The following is a 20,685-nucleotide window of genomic DNA, read 5'->3' as shown; positions in this document are numbered from 1 at the left end:
GTTTTCCTTTTTTATTATACAAAGTGGAACAAAATTGAACAAAGGAACGTGTGGAGAATGGGAACGGAAAAGTGGCGGCAAAATTTGAAATCGTTTCTTCTTCTTTTTTTTCTAATATCAAAGAAAAATAATAAAAAGTTAATCGAAAAAGAAAATGGAGGAGGTGGTGTATGATGATAGATGTTAGTTCGTGATCAATTGAAAATTAATATTTTAAATGAACTATAATATTATTGATGATCAAGTATTCGAACAAATTAAAAAGATATATGTATAATAATATTCAATTTAAAAAAAAAAAAAGAAAAGGATGAACAAAGAAAACAAGGGAAAAGAGAGAAAAAGAAAGTATATGAAAGAAGAAGAGAAAAAGAAAATCAAAAAAAGAAAACAAAACAAAACAAAATAAATATCGAATTAAACCCCTATCGGTATGAAATACACGACGAGGATTATTTCGATGTGCTTAAAAATAAACGAATCCGCTAAAAACGGATAAGTTGCTTGGTTCTAAGCCGTTACCAAAATGTGATATCGTATATTTCATTGTAAATTGTCGTAGAATATACACACGCATACAAACGCACACAAAAACACTCACATAAACACACACATATATATATATATATATATATATACACGCGAATGGGTATTTAAAAAAAAAACAAATGTTTGTTTACACGTGTACGAATACACACACACACACACACACATATATATATATATATATATATATATATATATTAAATGCCATTTATAATATTCTAATGTGAAATGACACACAAAAGGGTTAAAGAAAAATTCAAAGGTAACGGATCATTAAATGAAATTCTTTAAGTGTGTATATGCGTGTGTATGTTGGTACTCGCGTAAGTATATATATATATATAAATGATAGGTTTACTACTATATATATATATAAAAAACTCCATCCTGTTTAAATATAAAAAAAATATTAAATTAAAATATTGCATGGATAATTACGAGTATTATATTAATATATATATATATATACAAAACATTCATATACACATACATTTATGCAAACACAACGCGTACATAAACCTATATATATATACAATTCGATTTAAGATGATGCATTAGGAGTATGTGTAAATTTTTTTAATGCCATATTATGTGCTAGTTAAAAAGAAAAAAGCTCTAAAAGCTCTATGTAATAATGGAGTATATAAACACTCATTTACATACATACACACACACACACATACAAATATAGATATATTATATATATATGTATACATAGAGAGAGATATATTGATTAGAAATCTAACGAGATTTAAATTAACGTATTCTTCGATATCGATTTTAGGAAAATCGAAAATGAAAGAAGATTTTAAATCGATTTCTCGTTTTAGCTTATTTTTAAGATAATTACGTCGTATAAGTATATACATATATATATATATATATGAGAAATGAGATGACACGTGTATGTTAAAAAATTCGAATTTAAATAGTATTCTAATAATACGTGTGAATATAAACGAGATGATGATACATAACCAAAGAAATACCATGAAGTAAATAAAAATGAAGTTTAAAAAACTAGTGAGAGAAATCTTGTTAAAAAAGAATTTCAAAAAAAAAAGAAACAGAAAAGAAAAAGAAAAAAGAAGAAAATAAAAAGAGAAACCGATTATCTTCAGTGGGAACGACAATGAGATATGATGGTCAACGTAGCGTAGTGGATTTCAAATTTCGCGCCTTGACGTTCGCGCGCTTTGGAAGTCGCGTTTGAATCTTATTATTATTGTTATTATTATTATTTAGTTTCCTTTTTCTTTTCTTTTTTTTTACTTTTTACTTTTTTTTTTTTTTTTTTTTTTTTTTTTTTTTTATTTGAAAACTCTTATCAATGTAATTTAATTTATGATAAAAGAGGCACACACATTGGAACGCATGGAATGCATACGAAGGGGATAAACAAAAAAATGAAAATGAAAATGAAAATAGAAACAAACAAAAAATTAACATAATTAAATGATATAAAACATAAATTTTGTCTTTCATTTGTGACGACTTGAAGTTACGTTTTGTCTTATAAAAGACATTTCTAAATTTTTATCGTCGCATTAAAAATAATATTGTGTGCGTGACACAATGAAAAAAAAAAAAATCTTCACGTAACGTAAACATGCCATTGTTAGCTTGTCGGGCAAAAAAGAAACTTTACAAATTAAGGAATTATATGTGTAGCGCGCATATTTTTGTGTATATATGTACGTATAGAGAATGATGAATATGTGTATGAATGTTTTTTTTTGTGTTAGTGAGCGAGAGAGAGAGAGAGAGAGAGAGACATAGATATATGTAAATGGAAATGAAAGTGTGCAAGAGAAAAGAAAGGAATAATCAATGTTTATATATTATAAAATGAAACACACAAAAAATTCACTTAATTATTATAATAGTTTAAGTATATATATATATATACATTGGACACGGTGTTGTCTGTTAAAAATGATGGCAATTGAAAAAAAGGAGACACACTCATTTTCTCATCCTTTGCATTTTCGAAAAAAAAAACACACACACACATACCCACGCTCATAGAAAATATTAACACAAAAAACCACACCCACGTTTAGACGATAAGTATTTATTATTATTTTATAGCGCCTTATTAATCGTGAAAAAAACAAAATTATGGACGATAAATAAGGAATAAAATATTGAAAGAAACACGACGAAAAAGGAGTTTAAAAAAGGGATAAGAAAAAGAATGAAAGAAAAGTGAGAGAGAGAGAGTGAGAGAGAGAGAGAGAGAGAGAGAGAGAGTAATATTATAATAGTATGATTGAAAAAAAAAAGAATAAAAAATAAAACACAGAAAATAAGATAATGAAAAGAAAAATGGAGAATGGGGTGGCGATTAGAGGGGGAGGGGGAGGGGTGAAAAGAATGAATAGAATTTTTCGAATTACTTCGTACGACATTATGAAATAAGACTTTCATTGTAATTCGTATGCGTATTAGATACGGAAGAATAAAAAAAAACCCAATTAATAATTATAACAATAATAATAATAATAATAATAATAATAATAATAAAAAAAAAAGAGAAAAAATACACGAATTCCGCGATAATAATATATTAGCGTTACTTACTGACGACAGGCATATTTCAAACTGTGTGTTGTGTATAACACATCATCAAAAAAAAAAAAAAAAGAAAAAAAAACTACTCTTCTCTGAAAGAGAGAAGAATTTATTCGATCATCATATTAAAAAACGTATTTATTGATTATACTTAAAAAAGATTTCATATGTGCATTAGTATCAAATAATGTCAAATATTTGCAGTTGGGATGTATAACGCGAAAGAATTATTATAATCTTTTTCTTTTTTCTCGAAATTATTAAAAATATAAATATATATAGATGTATATATATATATATATATATATACATATACATATATGATAAAATTATTCAATTACTTCTAATATAACTACTGTCGGTAACTTATCGACGACGATATACTATCTGTCGGCAATGTAGAAAATGATATTATCCATGATAGATTAAATATAAAAAATACATTTCTATAGATAGAGTCGGTAATAAAGAAAGAGAAAGAAATATATATAAAAAAAAAGTATAGTTCTAAAATGAAAAATACCTGTTGCTAAGCATTATTATAATGATGATTTCGATAATATATTCTTGAAATCATGAAATTCAGTGAAAATATCAAATTGTATATTAAACGAGAATAAATTGTAATTAAGCATCACCGATCTGCAGATATTTGACAAAAATAAATAAATAAAAATATATATATATATATACGTATAGATCTTAATTTTAAGGAAAAAAAAAAGAAGTAAAACAAAAAAAAAACAAATCATATTTCACTTGAAGGATGACAATATATCGATATATATTCCCACTTGTATACTTCTTTCATCACCGTTGAAATTATGCACAAATGTCTTTAAGTCGAGCGCGAATTCAAATGGAAAAGAAGAAAAAAAAATGAAAAAAAAAAAAAAGTAATGAAAATAAATGCTATTTAGAAAGCTGCATAAAAAAATTATTTGTTTATAATTATTATTTCTAAAATATATATAAATATAATTATTATTTCATTTGAAAAATAATAATAATATAAAAATGTTCCCTCATTAATTAATAATGAATTAATAATATTAAGTAACAATAATTATTACATTTATATTTTTTAATTTCAAAGGTAAGTTTTTTTTTATTTACTCTTATTTATTTATTTATTTAATGAAAATGTAAAAGAAAAGAAAACCTTGTTCTTTAATAAAAAAAAAAAAAATACTTTCGTATGAAAACGATGTTGTTGTTATTGTGTTTGGGTTGAAAAGGAGGTGGGGAAAAAAATGATATATATTTTTCGCATTGTTTTATTTTTTTCTTTTCATTTATTTCTGTTATTTTTTATTTGAAATTTATTATTATTATCCTAGGTCTCACGTTTTGTGTATGAAAAATCTTTTATTGAAAAAATGCTCTTTCGTGCTCTACAACGTCTCAGTGTGTACCTTCTTTTCGTCGTCTTGTGTTTATTATTATAATTATTATTTAATGATAATAATTTAACTTATCATCATTATCGTTATTATTATTTATTATTTTTTTGTTCTTTTCAATTTTTTTTTTTTTTATTTCTTTTTTTTCTCTTTCTTTATAACAGTACAAAAATTGCATTTTTACAAGTTGCCCAGCTTATGTGACTAAAAAACGTTTTCTCAGCTAGCACTCTTGGTAATCGAAAAAAGATACATTTCGCGTCTTATTTAATCCTAGATACTAGAAGAACCATTTTGCAACAAGGATGATCATCAAATATCTTCCTACGACAGACTACAAATTCTTAAAACCATGTGTAAATAATTATATCATCCATCGGTCGTATATATCTGTGCAGTGTGTCTGATGCGTTTTCTATCTTTACCTCTATTATCTTATTTCTTATTATTTTTCATATTTTATTTATTTATTCATATTATTGTTTCAAAATCGCATCTCCTCTCTCTCTCTCTCTATCTCTCTCTCTCTCCTTTTTTTATGTGCATTTCATCAATAATTCATTCCTCATTCTTACTTTCTTTTCTGATTTTTTGTAATTTTTTTGTTTTGTTTTGTTTTGTTTTTTTTTTTAGTATTATTATTATTATCTCTATCTTTTTCCTATCTCTTATCATTTCTAATAATATACGATTTGCTTCGTTTTTTATTTTATTTTATTATAATTATAATTATTATCATCATCTTCATCATCATCATCAATAATATTATTCAATTGAAAACTCAGCAAATCGTCGTCATCGTCTTACACTTATGCCCCTATTCATTTATTCATTTATTTATTTATTTATTTATTTATTTATTTCTTTTCTATATGGGGTTTCGTCATTGTTAATAAAAAAATCTGTTTCAGCTGCATTTACTCACAATCTATATATAACAAACGTTCAAAAATTATAATCGTCGAATTATTAGTATTATTATAATTTAAATATTACATATACATATATAATATTTTGAGAGAGAGAAAAGAAAAAAGAAAATAATAACAATTATTATTATTATTATTATAATTATAATATTAACATCATACATTGGATTAGCAAGAAAGTAATTTTGGCATGCACCAATAAAAATAGTCTTATGTTTGTTTAATTTTTTTTTTTTTTTGTAATGGTGAAATTTTTTTAGTTTAATTTAATGTTCACTTTTTGTATAGAATGTTTAATAAAATTCAGTTCATTTAATTTAAAAAGAGTTCATCTTGTGTATAGAAAATTAATAAAATTTAGTTCATTAAATTTTAAGTTCATTTTTTCTATAGAAAGTTTAATAAAATTCAGATGATAAAATTTTAAGTTCATTTTTTTTTCTATAGAAAATTCATAAAATTTAAAGTTCATTTTTTTTGTATAAAAAAAATAGAGTTTTATTTCACACTTGAAAAATGAAATTACTTTTTTGCCAATCCAATATATCAAAAAGAATAAATAAAATCAATTCTCATTCATATATTATTCATACACTTTTTATATATTATATATATATATATATATTAAATTTTTATTCCTTTAATTTGTTTTCTTTTCTTTTCTTTTTTCTTTTCTTTTCTTTTCTTTTCTTTTCTTTTTCATATTCTATTTTCATTTCATCAGAATAATTGTATCAAAAAATCAAATGACAAAATTATAAATATTTCCTTTGAATTGAAAAAAAAAACTTTATTACAAAATCTTTTGTTCAATTAAATGCTCGGTTATGTTTTTTACTTTTTTAATTTAATTTAATTTAATTTATATTTAATTTAATTTAATTTAATAAAAAAAACCAGGCACACGCGTTTCTTATTTATTTGTTGTTTTAATTTTTTACTGCTGCTGCTGCTGCATCTATTACACATTTTGTTTTTATTCATTTGTATTTTGTTTACTTTTTTGTTTTACTACGACTTCAATTGTTTATTTTATATTTTTATTTTTTCATTTACGTTGTATGTGAAATTAAGTTTGTTTTTTTTTTTTTACGAAAGACCGCTATTATTACTATTATTATCTCTTATTACACAACTTTCAATTTCTTTTCTTTTTTCTTTTCTTTTCCTTTCTTTTTCTTTCTCTTTCTCTTTTTCTTTCCTATTCTAATCTCTTCTGTATTATTTCAATTGGACAGACAAAATTGGTTTTTTATGTTTTTGTTTTATATATATAAAAAGAAACAAACACATCCTTTTTAAATTATTTTAAACGTGCACGCTCAGATTCTCGTTTAACTTTTTCCTAATAGTTTATCTATTGTCTAGTCAACAAACGTGGTATTGGTGGATAATTTCAATTTGTCAAAGTGTCTATTCAAAACAAATCAATTACTTTATATACATATATATACATATATATATATTACCCTAGTATCATATACCAAACTCATCATATATTACTATTTACCAAATATATATATATATATTATATATATATATATATATGTATATAAGAAAAAACGAAAATCAAAATCACGCACATATAAGAAAAGTTCAAACTCCCCGCGTAAAAATGTCGGCTTACAATTAATAACATTATTTTGAAAATAATATCAAAAGAAAAACATATTTATATTAATAATAATAATAATAATAATATAGTGATATATATTTATATATTAGAAGAAAAACTGTAAGAAGAAGAAGAAGAAGAAGAAGAAAAAGAAGAAGATAAAAGAGACAGTTGTTAGTTTGTTTCCAATTTACGCGGGAAATTCAAAATGTTTATCTTATTACAACAGTTTTGTATATGCATGTGTATGTATGTATATATGTATATATATATATATTTTTTTTATATGTGCTTATAATAATAATATTAAGAAAATAATAGTAACTAATAATAATAATAATAATAATAATAATTATAATAGTGATGAATAAACTGGTCAGGATTTTCCTATATTGTATTTGTTTGTTTTTTCTCTCTTTCTTCTTTCATCATAACTTCATCATAACTTCATCATAACTTCATCATAGCTTCATCATAACTTCATCATTACTTAATCATTACTTCATCATTCACAGTATTATAATTATATTTTATAAAGTCTCATGTTCTCATGTGCAATTTGTTTTGTTTGTTGTCTTTTTTTTTTTTTTTTTTTTTTTTAAATTATATATTCCACTTATCAATATTACAATAATTATTTAATTTACTTTTTAATTTAATTTAATTTAATTTAATTTAATTTAATTTAATTTAATTTAATTTGCTTTATATTTGTTTTCTTTTTTTTTTTTTTTTGTTCGTCAAGTGCCACCGGTGAGAGAGGATTACAAAAAAAAAAAAAAGAAAATTAAAGTCAAATATTTGTTATCACACGTTATAAACAACAAACTATTATCACAATAAGTACAATTCAATTTCTGTCTTTCTTTTTCTCTATGATGAAAGTAGTATCGTTAAAGGGTGAACCAAAAAGATATAAAGAAAAATGAAAAGTGATGATTTGTTTGCAATTTTTCAATAACAATAATCAACAAAATTTTACTTTTTCTCTCATCTCCTTGTTTATACACCCAATCTCTCTCTCTCTCTCTCTCTCTCTCTCTTTCTCACTCTTCCTCTCTCTCTTTCACACACACATGTTCTTATGCATACATTCTATTTTTCTATCTTTCTTAATCTCATTTATACAACACTTGAATTATATTTGTCTTTCTCTCTCTCTCTCTCTCTCTCTCTTTCGTACAAGTTTCATTCATAAAACGTTCATTTTCTTTTGTCTCTCTCTCTTTCGTACAAGAAGTTTCATTCATAAAACGTTCATTTTCTTTTGTCTGTTTCTCTTTCGTACAAGAAGTTTCATTCATAAAACGTTCATTTTCTTTTGTCTGTTTCTCTTTCGTACAAGAAGTTTCATTCATAAAACGTTCATTTTCTTTTGTCTGTTTCTCTTTCGTACAAGAAGTTTCATTCATAAAACGTTCATTTTCTTTTGTCTGTTTCTCTTTCTCTTTCTCTTTCATACAAAAACACAAGCACACTTGTCAATAATAATCATTCGACTACCTTTTAGGTCTTGCCTTTTTCTTAAATCATATCTTTTTCCTTTATTCACTTAAAAGAAATTCTATTATGAAATTTAAACAGCAATACTAATTGACAAGAAAAAAAAGAGACAAAGATCTTAAAAAATAAAAATATAACAAAATCAATTAACAAACAGTCTTTAGTTAATATTTTGACTATAAAGAAAAATCAAAATAATAATTTTATTTATAACTTTTATCCAACTGAATATATATCATTTGCACAGCACAGTCTCTCTCACTCTCTCCTCCCTAATAGCACAAAATATTGAAAAATATTGAATACATGTGTAATTAATATTAAAAAGAGATTTAATGTCCTTTTCAATAATAATAATCAACAAAGTTTTATTTTTTCTCTCATCATCTTATTTATACACCCAATCTCTCTCTCTCTCTCTCTCTCTCTTTCACACACACACATGCTCTTATGCATACATTCTATTTTAATGTCCTTTTAATATTAATTACACATGTATTCAATATTTTTCAATATTTTGTGCTATTAGGGTCTCTTCTTACTTTCTTACTTTCTTTCTTTCTTTCTTTCTTTCTTTCTCTCTCTCTCTCTCTCTCTTTCTTTTTATCAAATAAATAAATACGTATACATACTTGTCACAATATGTAAATATACATATTTATCTATTATTTCGTTCACTCATTTATTTTCTTATTTTCTTTTTCTTCTTTTTTTTTATATATATATATATATAACTTTGCTTTTTCATTGCATGAAAAATTATGTGATGCATGTAAACGTAAATATATATATATATATATATATATATATATATATGTTTGTGTATGTATTTATATTTATATGTATATGAGTGTGTTCTTCTGTGTGGTATGTCTGTCTCTGTGTGTTTGTTTGTGTGTGCATACGCAAATATATATCTGGTTCGATGCAGAGGGTAACGTATAATTAATAATTATGTATATATATGATTAGCGGAAATAAAAAAAACATATTGGTTTGACTAGCTTTTGATCATTTCCACTCTCTCTTTCTCTGTCTTTTCTTTTTTTATTTCTCTATTGCTCATTTTCCTATTTCCTATTTTTCTCTCTACAAGTCAATCTTATTTTCTCTTGCACATTATTATTCAAATATTCTATTCGATAGAATATTTATTTTATGAGTCGATTAAAATTAAATTAAAAGTCATCGGTCGTGTCGAATAATTTGTTCACACGTGTTGTTCTTTTATTTTATTTTATTTTATTTTTTTTTGTTATCTAATCTCTATTTCTATTAGCTATCACTATTGTTGCATGTATCTTCTTCTATGTTTTATTTTATTTTATTATTAATTTTTCTTTTTTCTTTTTTTTTCTTTTAAATTGATCTCTACAACGTAATTAGTAAGTTCTAGCACTTGCAATTATCATTTGTCGTGCACGTGAAGAGTCATATGCATACACAAGGGCAGTTCGGTTATTTACTGGCAGGATAACTCGTTTTATTTATTTATTTATTTATTTAATTATTCCTTTCTTCCTTTTTCTTCTTTTTTTTTCCTTTTTATTTAATTACTCTTTCTCTATATCTTTCTATTAAACTTTGTTTTAAATCACCACGTGGCCTTGTACGTACTTTTCTTTTTTTATCCTTTAATTATAATGATAATCATAATAATAATAATAATAATATAATAATAATAATATAATAATAATAATAATGATAATAATATATATACATATATATGTGGATATATATATATATATAATGTTATGTGTGTTTGTGTGTACGTTTTCTAGCATACAACTATTATTTTATCATTTCATTTACCAACGTTATTTTTTTCATATCTTTCTCTCTCTCTCTCTCTCTCTCTCTCTCTCTCTCACTCTCTCTTCGTGTTATTTATTTTCCTCTCACACACGCACACACATACACATTTGACTAATTTCTAACTTTTAAATATTTTATTTTACTTTGACAAAATTCATTATTCATTTTATCTTCTTCTTCTTCTTCGTCTTCTTTAAGTTAAGTTTCTTTTTCTTTCTTTTTTTTGTTTTTTCTTTTCTTCCTTTTTCTTACTTATTTTTCGTTACACAGTCTTTTCCAATTGTTTCATTCACGTGTACTCTCTCTCTTCTTTCAAAAAAGGAGACACGTGAAATAGTCAGTCTTTGATTTAATTAATTAATTAATTTCTTTTTTTTTTCTTCTTCTTCTTTTGTCTGTTTATTTTTTAAAGTTTTTCTTATTTTTTTAATTTTTAATTTTTTTTTTTTTTTTTTTTTTGTTAATTTTTCTCACCTACTTCTCTCCATCATCAGTCGACAATCTTTTTTTTCTTTTTTTTTCTTTTTCTTTTAAATTAATTATCATTATTAATTTTGTCTTCTTTCAAAGTCTCCTTCTTTCTTGGCTTTCGTATTTCTTCTTTTTTTTTTCTTTCTTTCTTTTTTTCTTTATTTTTCAAGCTTACTCTTCTTCGTCTTTTTTTTCATGTTTTTTTTTCTTTTTTCATTTATTATTATTATTATACTTTATTCTAATACGTTTTATGTTCATTCTTTTATCCATCGTTTAATATAACATTGTCTTCTAAGCAACAATGAGAAAAACAAAATATTTATGCTGAAGTGATGATGATGTAATTTATAATCCTTCATTTTTTTGTTTTTTTTATTATTATTATTATTTTCCTTCAATATTTAAAAAAGAAATACGTATTAATAATAATAATAATAACAATAATAATAATAATAATAATTAGCACAAATTATAATTATAATTATTGTAGTCATAAATCGTAAGTAGTATAATGATATAATAATCATAATCATAATATATACAGTAAAATAATAATAATAATAATAATAATAATAATAATAATAATAATAATAATAATAATAATAATATATTGTTTGTTTTTTCTCTGTATGCTTATTAATTTAAAGCCACAAATTTCGATGTCAACACTGCATGAAAAAGAATATTCCTTCTTTTTTTTCTTTTTTTCTATATCATATATAGATATTATCTTTTCTTTTTTTTCTTCATTCTCCTCCTCCTCCTCCTCCTTTCCTAATCCTCCTTCCTCCTTTTTCTCCTTTCTCCTTTAATTAATATTACTTTCTCCACATGCATACATACAAGAAAAACATCTTCATCATTCTAATCGTTTATTACATTAGCCTAATCTTCATCATCTCATCTCATCTCATCTCATTTCATCCTATCTCATCTCATCTCATTTCATCTTATCTCATTTCATCTTATCTCATCTTATCTCATCTTATCTCATCTTATCTCATTTCATCTCATCTCATCTCATCTCATCCTATCTCATCTCATCCTATCTCATCTCATCTTATCTTATCTCATCTCATCTTATCTTATCTCATCTCATCTCATCTCATCTCATCCTATCTCATCTCATCCTATCTCATCTCATCCTATCTCATCTCATCCTATCTCATCTTATCCTATCTTATCTCATCTCATCTAATCATTTTATCATCTGTATTTTTACTTGTCATTATTTTAATTGATTAAGGCCTTATTATTATTATTATTATTATTATTATTATTTTTGTAATACTAACCCGCGAAAGTCTACAAAACACTTCTTCTTCTTCTTCTTCTTTATCTACATCTCTTTCTTTCATTTTTACTTCTTTTCTTTTTTTTTTATTCTTATTCTTTTTTCTTAACTCGATTTCATTTTTTGTTTCTTTTTTTGTATCATTTTGTTTTTTGTTTGTTTGTTTAAAATAAGAAAAATATAACAGTCAGTACAAATATTACTTAGGAATTCCACGAGATCTCTTGCTACGCGCAAATTTATGAAAGCATACACGCGAATTATTATACATATTTCCTTTCTTTTTTTTTTTTTTTTTTTTTTTTTATATTTTCTTTTCCTTTTTCTTTCTTTTCAATTATTATTTTTCGTTTTATTGCGCTTTGCGCGAACATATAGTTTATTATTTTTATTTTTCTTCTTCTCTCTCTATCTCTCTCTCTTTACTCATATTTATATATACATAGATGCGTGTATGTAGAGAAAAGAGAGATGTATGTATAATTTATATATATATATATATATATATATATAAAGCTCAATAATTATAATATAATATGAGCCTTATTCTTTAAGTATATTTTTGCTTTGCTTTGCTTTGCTTTTTTTTTTTGTTCTTTTCCTCTATTTCTCTCTTTAGAAACAGAATATTGTTAATAACAACAGTTGGTAGTAGTATTTAGCATTAATAGTAATAATAATAGCAATAGTCATAGTATAGCAATAGCAATAGTACAGTAGTAGTAGTAGTAGTAGTAGTAGCAGTAGTAATAGTAGTAATAGATGTAGTATAGATATAGTTGTTTTAGTAATAGAATAGTAGTAGTAGTAGTAGTAGTAGTAATAGATATAGTATAGTATAGTTATGTGTTGTAATAGAATAGTAATAGCAATAGTAGTGATAATAGTGTCGATAGTAATAATAGTAATATAGTAAATAGTATTTATAATGATAGCAGTAATAATTACAATAAAATAAAGTAAAATCAGTCAATATTTGTTTAAAAAGAAAAAAAAAAAAAAGAAAAAAAAACTTATTAATAATAATTATTATATATAAAATAAAATAAAACAAAAAATAATATTAATAATAATAATAGTAATAATAATAATTAATTACATTACAATTACTATAATATGTCCTGTGTTTTAAAATCAGACGAATTCCATTTCCTGAAATGGATAACACGAGAAAAATAATATTGCATACATCTCAAGACAGAATTCTTCTTTACATTCTCATTTTACTCTTATTTTTTTTTTCTTTTCTTCTTTCTTCGTGCATTCTCTTTCTCTCTCTCTCTCTCTCTCTCTCTCTCTCTCTATCTCTCTATCTCTCTATCTATCTCTGTCTTTCTATCTTTCATTTTTTTTTGTATTTTATACGATTTTATATTTGCTCTATCATCATTCCTCTTCTTTTCTTTGTTTTCTTTCTTTCTTACGTTCATTCTGTTTTTCTCTTAAAATTCTATTTAGATGTGTGTATATATATATATATTTTATTCTTCTTTCTTCATTCTTATTCTTCTTCTTCATTTCTGTAGATGCAGCCAAGTCAAGGAAAGAATCTATCTTTCTAATAACATTTGGCTCGCCAAATTCTGTCAGTTTCTCATTTAACAGTATAATTGCATCAGATTTTTAATAAAAAATATGATTTACATACACACACATATATATATATATATTTATATATTTATATGTTTCGTGTCACTCAAATACAATCTCGTCCTATTTTTGCATGATCATTTTCAATTGTCAAACATTTTTTTTTTCTTTTTCATTTTTTTCCTCTTTCATCTTTATCTTCATCATTATCATCATTATCATCATCATCACCATCATCATCATCATCATCATCATCATCATCATTTGGTAATGTTATTAAAGCGTGAGAGTATAATATTAATATTTATATATTCTTATCGCAATGAAATATTTTAATGTCGCATGTGATTATCATCTCGACCAGTCAAATTTGTTTCATTCACATTTTTTTCATTCTTCCTATATTCATTTTCAAAATTTACCATATACATAGTATAATTTTAGTCTTTTATTCTTACCACCCAACCTTGCACTAACCCTTTTTTTTACCTTTTGCAATAATCTGTTATTATTATTTTTTATCGGACAAGTATTATTAACGTGTAACTTTTGTTCTGTATCATCGTATTTTGTTTTTTGTTTTTTTTTTTTTTTTTTTTTAAAGATAAAACTTACTATACGTCCAATAAAACAGTCACGAAGGAGAAATGGTTTTTTCTTTTTAAGCTTCACCAAAACCACCAAGAGCTTGTTCGGTCATTCTCAAGCAGAGAGTTTCAAGGCTTAAATTTATTTCTGGCTCGGTTGTTTCTGCTCCATTATTTCTACCATTATTTTCACCTCCACCACCTCCGTTTCCTCTTTGACCAAGAAAATGATCTCTTGGTGCACTATATGTTCGTTGCAACGTTCTTTGTAGTTGCTATAATAAATCAAAATACAAATTGAGATTATTTTTGCTTTACAAAACTATCAATTTTAACTATGGGTTATATTCTTTGTATTCATTTTTAAATTAATGAAAATTCAAGCAGAATATTCATGGAATTTCTATTGAACAAAGTGAACATCAAAAACGTTGAATGATCATAGTTATTAGTAATATCAAAAGAGTTAAAACCTTTGAACAAAAATAATTAATAATAAATAAATAAATAAATAAATATATATATACCTCTAAACTGCTTTCTTGTAAACTAGGTCTTTTCTCAGCCGTATGTACTGGACGTAAGTTATTCTGATTCATAGTTTGAATCTGATTATTTTGTATGTTGTAAGGTGTCGATATACTATTTCTATGTGGACTAATGGCAAAAGAATTATGTGAGTGAGTATTATGAATATGATTTAAATTTAAACTCGGTTTTCTATTGTGTTGTTGAAGATTGCAAAATCTTCGATTATTATATCCGTAATTACTATATTGCCATCTAAAATTCAAACGATTACAATTAATACAATAATTATTACGTACATATATATATATTTTAATGAATATTAAATAGATTTCATACTTTGGTACTGGTCGTGGATTACCAAGTCTACTACGCCATTGTTGTACTTTTTCCTTTTGATTTGGAGTAAAGCAGTCATGTTGCAATACCTTTTCTAACACATTAATGCATGCACATAGAATACCATCGTCAACGCTGTCTAGCGCCAGTCTGCTACATACTATAAAAATGGTTTAACGATTTTGAAAAATATTAAATACAAATAAAGGGAACCAACAAAAAAAAAAAAAGATCAAAGAAATTAGCTTACGTTTTCCAAGTACTTTAGTAAATTGTGTAGGTATATCCTGAGGATCACTTTCCTGACTTGGTTTTAATGGTGTCGCTAATATGGTTTTCAATTCGTCAAGAGTATTGACAAGCAGTATTGGCCCTTGAGAAAATGAAGTACCTTGCGTACCATCTCGAGTTGGTTGCAAAAGATCCTTTTCTAAGTTAACTAAAGTCGTATAACGTTGTTGCAATTTAGCAATGGATAAAGCTAACTTATGTCTTGCTCCTTTCGTTACACCTTGTTCAGCTAATTGATCTTCAGTTAGTTGTAACATTTCTTCATAGCTTAGTGTAGCGAACAAGTAACTGTATTTGTGGAGACGTAACGTTTTAAGCCATGATGGTACATCTACGTTTGAAATATTTTTAATAAATTCAATTAGTTGAATCTATTTTTTGGTTTAAATTCATCGGCATATAATGGTGTAATAAAAGATATATATTTTTGTTAATATATACCTTTCATTCCACTTGCCAATGTACGATTAGAAGCTTCATCTAAACGACCCTCGCTACCACTGCTTGCACAAGAACTCTGCGGACTGAGAGGACTTAAACCTATTAGACTATCTACAAAAAGAGAAACAATATTATTACATTTTCTTATTCAATTCAATATAATAGTATGAATGATTAAAAATATTAAATTCATTATTAAACTAACTGGTATGATCTATGGAAATACTAAAACTGCGTGGTTTGTGTCTTGTGGAGTTATTAGCGTTATTGGTACGATCGACGACTTCAAGATGATGTGCTGATGCATCTGGTGGAGTCAAACTATTTGAACGACGTTGACGAGTTACAGGAGGAGGAAATTGTAGATTAAATGTGGTACTTGGCTGTGTGCCAAACAAATGTGTTTGTTCATTTGATTGTTGTTGCTGTTGTTGTTGTTGTTGTTGTTGCTGTTGTTGTTGCTGCTGTTGCTGCTGTTGTTGTTGTTGCTGCTGCTGTTGTTGCTGTTGTTGTTGCTGCTGCTGTTGTTGCTGTTGTTGTTGCTGCTGCTGCTGCTGTTGTTGCTGCTGCTGCTGTTGTTGCTGCTGTTTAGAATTCCTATTCCACACATTATCCCACCTTTAATGTAAAATATTGTCCAAATATAGATATTTATTACATTATTAAAATCTAAACTTAAAGCATATACGATCATATCCAATAATTCATATTATTATTCACCTTGTCGTGGTGCTTGTATATTCTTCAAGATTAGGAATTGTAGTACCACTGATACGCTCTTCGAGATGTTTTAGCCATTGTGTTAGTGAACGTCTATCTTGACTAGTTATAGCAGGATGAATTAATGTGTAACTTAGCAACTGTTGAGTTTGCTCAGTGAATTGACCTGTGCTCACGCAATGACTAACTAATTCAGGTATTGCAACAAGATAACATTGTTTGCACTCTATATTCCCAGGCCTTAAAAGCGGGAGATGTGTTAAAAGTTGATTGATGGCAACATCGGTAGATTCAGAGAGTAACGAACCAATGAAAGCTACAATTTTCAAATTTTCTTTAGTTTTTTACTAATAAAATATAATATCAATTTTAGCACAAATACAATCTTAGTAATTGATTACCTGGATTATTAGCATTCAATTCTAGAGTATCTAAATCAGAAACAGCATGAAGAGAATGTTGTATGGCGTGTGCTAGAAATCTAGCTTGAGCAGCTGGTATACGACGTAGTAGAGCATAAAGTACCACAGTTTGTTCGCACTCATTCCACTGAGAGAATACCCGAGTAAGATCACCAACTTGTTCACAAAACAGAGCACCCGTTGACCACTTCATTTTATATCACACTTATTGATATAACTTATAGAACGTCTACCATCACATCCAAGAAGTTGCTGTTTAAGTCTTTCCGAGAAGAGGTTATATGAACCTTTAATTAAAATCTTTCCTCTTCCAAGAGTTACTCTCTAGCAAAAATACAAAAACAATATGTAAGATCAAAATTGTATACTTGAGATTACAAAAATTAGTCACCATATTATATATAAATATAAATATATATATATATATATATATATATATATATATATATATATATATATATATATATATATATATATATATATATATATATATATATATATATATATATCTATTACATCCTTTCTGAATATTACAAGCCAAATAAGGGGAGCACTGAATTCTTAACCTTTAAAAGTCAAAAACAAGAAAATAAAAGGAGACCAAAATTGTGATTGCCTAAAAATAACAACGAATCGTCGACAACAGTGTCGATTTAAACACTCTGATTATACAATCAAAACGAAAACGTTAATAAAGCCTATTAGAACAAAAATAAAACATTAAAAAGAAGTTAAAAAAATGAATTTACCGAGTAAGAATATATCTCCCGGTTGTTATAAATGACAATTCATAAACGTTGAGGAAGGTCAGTTGTTCGACTGTATGTCCAAAAGCATCGTTTTAAACTTTCTATATACTTCCTAACGTTAAGAGAACATATCGGTTTGAATAAAAAAAAAAAGGTCAGAGCCGGATAAACGCAATACTTTAAAACACAGTTCCACCCTAACACAATCATGTATACATAGATATATATATATATATATATATATATATATATATATATATATATATGCGTTCTAAGAAAAGAAAAAAGAACAAGTAGAGAGAAAGAGAAAGATATACATAGAAAAAGAGAGAGACAGAGAATGTGCATGTGAGTGAGAGACAAAGAAAGAGAAAGGGAGAGAGGGAGTGAGAAAAAGAGAAGGGAGATAAAGAAGGGGAAGGGAGTGAGAAAAAGGGAGAGAGAGAAAGAGAGAGAGGGAATACTTAAAAAGAAAAAAGTAAATATATTTATACCCTGTGACGAACTTTAAGCTTGGAAGTTCAAATCGGTAGACACACATACACACACATAACAATAATATATATATATATATATAGAAAGATACACTGTTTCACTTTAATTATATTATTTTAAAATTATAGAACACAAGATAATAAACTAGAAAAAGAAAACGGAATACGACATAACCTTAAAAGAGAAAAAAAAATATATATATATATATATATATACATGAGATGAAATTGGAAAATGTCAAGATTTACATGATCGTTTGGTGTATATTTGAAATATATTAATGTATAAAAATAAACCCAAATATTTGGTCTTTCACTGATCTATTTGACATTTGTTAACAAGCTAACCATGTAAATCTTGGCATTTTTCACACAATTTAGGTTTTTATTATATATTATATATATATATATATATAGTATATACAAAAGTATATAAAGAAGTTAACTCCGCATCAAAGATATACACCGATAAGAATTCCACTGAGGTCAAGTTTGTTTACCCCGCGATGCATGTGTATTTATAGCTTTCCTGCTGGGAAGCCGCGTTCGGCGGTGCAATGGCATCGTTAAGACCGCCCTAATACACACACACACACAAACACATACACATAATTTTTAAACTCACATACACACAACCGATAAGATAAATTTCTTATATACATATATGGAATTTTTTACAATTTAACTTCAATTTCTGTCTTCTTCTCTCTTCTCTATTCTCTGTTCCATTAAACTCTCTCCCCTCCCCCACCAATAAAAAAAAGACCAATAAAAACTATTCAAATTTATGAAAAATAACTTATTAGAAAAAAATGTAACTAGAAAATGAATTTAATCAGACTTGAATTATTAATTATATATATATATATATATATATATATATAAGGTTCTTTGTAGAATAAGTAAAAAAAAAAAAAAAAAGAGAAAAAGAAACAAAAATCTTGACATATAATAAATATTAAGAACAATAGTAATAATAATAACAACAATAAATAACCGAAAAAGAAAATTTAAAATAGTATTATTATTTACTTGCGCAATATGTCGGATCGAGTTACACTTTTAATATGTTTAAGAAAACGTTTCCCAAGAGTTTAGGTTCCTTCTAATCTGAATTTTGAGTGGTAAAAGTCAAAGGGCAGAGAGTTTTGATGGTAGGTGAAGATAGATGTGTAGAAACATAAGAAGAGAAGGGGATGACGGGAAAGGAAGAAGAGGGTTGAGGAGAAAGAAGAGAGAAATGCTAAACTCTACAATTATTATCATAATAATAATAATAATAATAATAATCATCATCATCATCATCATTATAATTATAATAACCATCAAACGTTTATTCTATGTATTATTATTCTAATATTTCTGATCACACATTCAGAAAGGACAAAACTTAAAATTCAAATGCTTTTTTTTCCTGTTTTTTCTTTTTGGGTTCTTACCGTGTGATCGTTATTATTAAGATTATTATTATTATTGTTATTAATATAATTTTTTTCTTATGTTTATTATCCTGTAAGTTTACTTTTCACCCCTCTTTCGTTTAAACACTACCCTCTCCCCCACTCTCCATTCGGTGGCGACTCTTTTGTAATACGGCCATTGAGCCCGAAACGAGACAAACAGAGAGAGAGAGAATTCTCTTGTCAGTGTTAACACTCCTGCTGTCAGTTTGTCGTTTAGTTCGTTCTCAAATCTAATATATATTTGTATTTATATATATATGTGTATATATATATATATATATATATATATATATATATATATATATATATTTTTATATATATAAACATAATGTGTGTTTAAAATTACCGTGTTACTCTTTCTGCCTAGTTCAAGTAGCTCGATGATCGGTCGTTTCTTTTACATGCGTTTATTATGTATCAGCATTAACTCGTTTCGCGCGATACAACAGAACGAACGAAGAAATTGAACTAAACAACGCGGATTTTATAACATGTTTCTTCTTATTTGTTTGTTTTTCTTCTTCCTCTACTTCTTCTTCTTTTTTTCGTCGTTCTTTCAACTACTCAGCGTTGATTCGAAACATTAATCGACCACATGCGATACTGTCGGCCTACGTGACCACACTGGTTCGTTGTCGTGATCGAAACTCGACGACTCTATGACTTCTTTCATTGGTTATCATATGTCACTTGTTATCAGCCAATCATAGAACGCTACGGGTGCGGTTCGTACATCCAAAGTTCGTCGACCGTATGAATACCTGTCATCTGATTGGTTGATAAATTATATGGGTTCAACCAATCAAAATTTTGGCGGGTTTAAAACTTTTTGAATTTTATTCTTCCTGCATTTCCCTGTGTGTTCGACATTTAAAATTCTATAAGAGAAACAGATATATATATAAGGT

General features: G+C 26.0%; 1 protein-coding gene across 9 annotated transcripts; it reads right to left on the bottom strand.

The window, feature by feature from the left end:
* Window positions 1-4,395: 4,395 nt before the first annotated feature.
* smg (sterile alpha motif domain containing protein 4 smaug) lies at window positions 4,396-20,564 on the bottom strand. 9 transcript variants are annotated; one of them, XM_089178622.1, is made up of 10 exons: window positions 20,124-20,564; window positions 17,051-17,395; window positions 16,650-16,965; window positions 16,135-16,547; window positions 15,930-16,040; window positions 15,448-15,819; window positions 15,198-15,357; window positions 14,858-15,113; window positions 14,359-14,605; window positions 4,396-5,451 (listed from the first exon to the last, which is right to left on the bottom strand). In XM_089178622.1, exons 2-9 carry the CDS (start codon window positions 17,262-17,264, stop codon window positions 14,405-14,407), a joined length of 2,043 nt encoding a protein of 680 aa, XP_089034748.1. In that variant the 5' UTR covers window positions 17,265-17,395; window positions 20,124-20,564; the 3' UTR covers window positions 4,396-5,451; window positions 14,359-14,404. The 9 variants fall into 9 exon arrangements, with proteins under 9 accessions (XP_089034748.1, XP_089034743.1, XP_089034745.1 ...); XM_089178617.1 differs by lacking the exon at window positions 4,396-5,451 and adding an exon at window positions 18,815-18,891 and having other exon boundaries at window positions 14,311-14,605; window positions 20,124-20,562; XM_089178619.1 differs by lacking the exons at window positions 4,396-5,451; window positions 20,124-20,564 and adding an exon at window positions 19,837-19,979 and having other exon boundaries at window positions 14,311-14,605.
* Between the last annotated feature and the right edge of the window lie 121 nt (window positions 20,565-20,685).

The sequence above is a fragment of the Polistes dominula genome, unplaced genomic scaffold (assembly GCF_049000335.1).
Source record: "Polistes dominula isolate Pdom_NZ unplaced genomic scaffold, Pdom_raw_medaka contig_11, whole genome shotgun sequence".
Classification (NCBI taxonomy): domain Eukaryota; kingdom Metazoa; phylum Arthropoda; class Insecta; order Hymenoptera; family Vespidae; genus Polistes; species Polistes dominula.
The sequence above is the reverse complement of the archived record's forward strand: the minus strand, read 5'-3'. Positions and strand labels throughout refer to the sequence as shown.